The sequence below is a fragment of the Octopus bimaculoides genome, chromosome 24 (assembly GCF_001194135.2).
Source record: "Octopus bimaculoides isolate UCB-OBI-ISO-001 chromosome 24, ASM119413v2, whole genome shotgun sequence".
In the NCBI taxonomy this organism is placed as follows: domain Eukaryota; kingdom Metazoa; phylum Mollusca; class Cephalopoda; order Octopoda; family Octopodidae; genus Octopus; species Octopus bimaculoides.
Genome location: NC_069004.1, coordinates 115,629 through 119,881, shown reverse-complemented (window position 1 = coordinate 119,881; position 4,253 = coordinate 115,629). Strand labels below are relative to the sequence as shown.

General features: G+C 37.8%; 1 protein-coding gene across 1 annotated transcript in view; it reads left to right on the top strand.

Annotated features, from left to right (window-relative positions):
• Nucleotides 1-248: 248 nt before the first annotated feature.
• The window catches only part of LOC106881472 (peroxisomal membrane protein 4), an 8,380-nt gene continuing 4,375 nt past the window's right edge, over nt 249-4,253 (top strand). The window contains exons 1-2 of the mRNA XM_014931865.1: nt 249-371; nt 3,637-3,699. Of these exons, the coding sequence (XP_014787351.1) occupies nt 277-371; nt 3,637-3,699 (158 nt within the window). The 5' untranslated portion in view covers nt 249-276. The remainder of the gene's footprint in view (nt 372-3,636; nt 3,700-4,253) is intronic.

Genomic DNA, 4,253 nt, shown 5'->3' with positions numbered 1-4,253 from the left:
AAAAATTAAAGATTGTAATGAAAAGTAAAAAAGAAAGATAATACTGTTTTTGCAGCAATAATGTTTCATGTTGAATCAACAATCATTCATTCATTATTGTAATAATAACATGAGAAAGCAAAAGGCTTTCAATTCTGTCACGGAACTCAAAATACTTTCTGTAATTAGGCCAGGGATGTTACAGAGACTCGACACCGAGATGTTTAACGGAGAGAGACGTGAGCGAAGTGGACCAATTATCACGGTGTAATATTTTGTCATTGCACCGGAGACACCATGGCTTCAGCTCTTGTTCTCATCAACGCGATTCTTTCCAACGAGAAATACAAACCTTATCTTTCGCTAATCAAAGCCTTCAGGAATGGCATTGTGTACGTGAGATCCTTTTATATAATATATTTTCACTTTTTATGTCTGTTTTTTTTACTGCGTAAAGTTCTTACACTTATTTCAGAAAAAAAAAAACCTTCCACCGGCTCAGCTTGATCGATAATCGATGTTTTGACAGAATCGGTGGAGTGTCGAGCAAAATACCTTCTGGTATTTAGTTAAGGCCTTTACGTTCAATTCCACCCAAGGTTAACTTGGGGTTCAGCCTCCGAGGTAAGGCCATCGTTTGACGATGTCCTCTCCCCCCATATCACCCCATTCGAGAGCGCGCATTTTTTTTTCTCATATTCGTTCAGAGCAAATTGTTTTACATCTCTTACACTATTTTTCTTTTGTTTTTTGGCTCGGGTCAAACGCTTTAGCCTGGCTTAGGGCATAGATTTGCCTACAACAAGGGTCGATAAAATACCAATCAAACGTTAGCCGTTGTCTTCGATCATATAAATTCAATTCAGATCAAGAATGAATTGACAGCAACACAAATCGATTCTTCATTTATCGTTTTTATCTTGTTTCAATCATTGGACGGTAGTCATACTGGGACACCGCCTTGAAGGGGTTTTTTTGTCGAACGAGTTGACCCTAGTATCTAATTTTTAAGGTCTGATACTTATTCTGTCTCTTATGCCGAACCGCTAAATTACAGGGACATAAACAAACCAACACCATTTGTGAAGCAGTGGTGTGGGACACACACACACACATACGGTGGGCTTCTTTCAGTTTCCATCAACCAAATCCACCCACAAGGCTTTGGTCAGCCCAGGGATGTAGTAGAAGGCACTTGTGCAAAGTGCCTCCCAGTCGGACAACCCGGAGCCATAGAGTCACGCGTGTGCCATCTTCATTTTATCGAACTCAACCACCAAAGAATGAACTGATCTCTTTGGAATTAATTAAACATCCTAGAAATGAATGAATTTATTTTAGACAAATATTTTGTGATCTTGGTATTTATCGTACCATTTTCACTTTGTCAACTCGATTGATATCAGTTTATTGGCGGCCTCCATCTGTTTTTCAAATGTTCTGCTGTGGTCGGCTTGTCTGTCATAGGGGATGTTTTTGAGGTGTTTAAGAATTGTTTTTTTTTTTTTGTGCTATTATTGTTTTTCATTAGGGTGTGATTTTAAAGAGGTTGATGATAATTTCTAGTGGGATGAGTAGTCAGATGGGGGCTTCATGAGTTATCCATCCATCCAACTTCTCTTCCCACCATGTTGGGAAGTGTTGTTGGGGTGAAGTCCTGAAGCACCTCCTCCATCATAGGCTTCTGGAAATTCTCTGGTAATTGTCAAAGCAGTCTTTTTTACTTTGTGCTTTTCCCAGGTTCACTTTGTATAAAAAGTTGTTTTTTTTACTTGTTTCAGTCATTGGACTGTGGCCATGCATGGACACTGCCTTAAAGGGTTTAGTTGGAGGAATTGACCCCAGTACTTATTTGAAAGTCTGGTACTTATTTCTATCACTAAATTATGAGGACCAATACTGGTTGTGTGTGTGTGAGGACTGACAAGAACACAGTGACACACATACACACACACCTACAAAAATCCATCCATAAATATATTCACAAATGTTCATGTTATTAATTTATACTCATATATTACAAAATTATGGGCTTTCTGGTACAGTAGAGTTGAAAATTATTTATTGTGCCTAAAACCGTAACTTCTTTGTGTCTGTTTTAAGGATTCGTGATGGGGAGGGGGAGATATTCCTTACTTTTTTTTCTCAGATGTATAAATCATAAATCTGAAAATGTTATATTTTTTATAGAATCATAATTTGTAATGCTGTGAGCTCCTTGGCTGAAACTGTTAATAGAATTGAATACTAGAATACTTGAAGAAATTATGGTTTTGACTCTAAAGGAACAACAAGTTCTAATAATAATGAGTTTATTGAATGCACTTCTCAGGTGCTCTGCAATTTGTTGGGAAAGGGTTCACTTTTTAAGGCACAAGTTAAGAATAAAAGAAAGAGGAAAAAAGTGCATGAGCCCATCAGGTGTAAGTTTCAATCATGTCATTTATAAAAATCCATGGGGATCAGATATAAAATATATTGTTTGAAGTTGGGTGTAATGTGAGGGAGATTTGGCCATCATTTCTTGCATATGAAATGCCCACTTAGAGTCTCTCCCCATTGATGGCTTTCTGAAATGTATCTAGAGTAGTAGCATTCCCTGTATGAGTGCCAGGAATGTGATGTAGCATTAAGATACAGAAATGAATGTATTGGAAATAAGAAATCGGATTTTCATGGAAATCTTTTCTTTTCATGAGAGACAGCTAGAAGGAGGTCACATGTTGTATGTAACCTACTTAGATGATATTATGGCTTTCATAATTATCAATGGTTTCATGTACTTTACTTTGCTTAAACACCCGCAAACATCAAACATTACATTGCAATAAAGCAATCCAATCAAAGGGCTCCTGTGTTGTTCCAAATCAGCAAACAGTAATTACAAAAGTAATGGAGTCAATTGCTGTGAAGAAAGAGAAAGCAAGTCGAACATTTTTTCGTTCGTGCACAGTTGAATATTTTCAAGGGACGTAACTCTTCCCATGCCATTTCTATAATCAAGGTTATTTTATTAATGTGAATGGGAAAGGCATGAACATTGTCACATCCTGTTACCCGACACCATAAGAAGCGGTCACTATGATGTTGTTGCTTTGCATCATGTTCGAAGAATTCTGTGATGGAAAATGGTTTCTCCTTGACCGACGGATATCGTTCAAAAACTTGTGTGTGTGTGTTTGTCTCCCACCATCGCTTGGTGTGTTGATTGTTTTCGTCCACATAACTTAGCAGTTCGCCAAAAGAAATCGAAAAAATAGGTATTAAACTTAATAAATACTGGGGTGGATTTATGCGACCACACCCTTCGTACCCCAGCATGGCTGCAATTCAGCGGCTGAAGCGAGAAAAAAATATATAAATAAAAGAAATGTAAGAAAAATATACACCTACAAACTTACACACAAAAATGCACGCACGCACACACACACGCGCACACACACACACACACACACACACACACACAACGTGTCCACTTGACAGGTTTCAGAACGATTTCCTTCTACCAAATTCACTCACAAACGGTTACTCTTGTTGATTGACTAATCTTACCCCACTTAATTTCGTGCCTTGTCCACTTGTTAGCAATTTGTGTTGTTGTTGTTGTTATTATTATTATTATTATTATTATTATTATTATTATTATTCCTGTTTTAGATATGGTTGCAAGGTTCGTTTCCCACACAGTCTGGTAATGACATTTCTCTTTAAGTCTGGCACGTAAGTTTGGATTCATTCTATATTTTCGAACCTTAACCACCACTAACCCACCTGTTATTGCTTGTAATTAAAATTAACACAAACTCACCTTAGCCCACCTTTATTAACCATTCCAATATTGACACACCTGAGACAACCTCTATTAAAGTATTAATTCAAATCTTCAGGTGAAGCCTCATTTGTACACAAATTATAAGTGGATTTAGCTGTCTGGTTAAGAAGCTTATTGTAGTTTTAGGTTCCGTCCCATTGTGTGGCACCTTAAGAAAGTGTCTTCGATTCTAGCCATGGGCCAACTAATGTCTTGTGAGGGAATTTGCAGTCAGAAACTATATATATATATATATATATATATATATATATCATCATCATCATCATCGTTTAACGTCCGCCTTCCATGCTAGCATGGGTAGGACGATTTGACTGAGGACTGGTGAAACCGGATGGCAACACCAGGCTCCAATCTAATTTGGCAGAGTTTCTACAGCTGGATGCCCTTCCTAACGCCAACCACTCAGAGAGTGTAGTGGGTGCTTTTACGTGTCACCCGCACG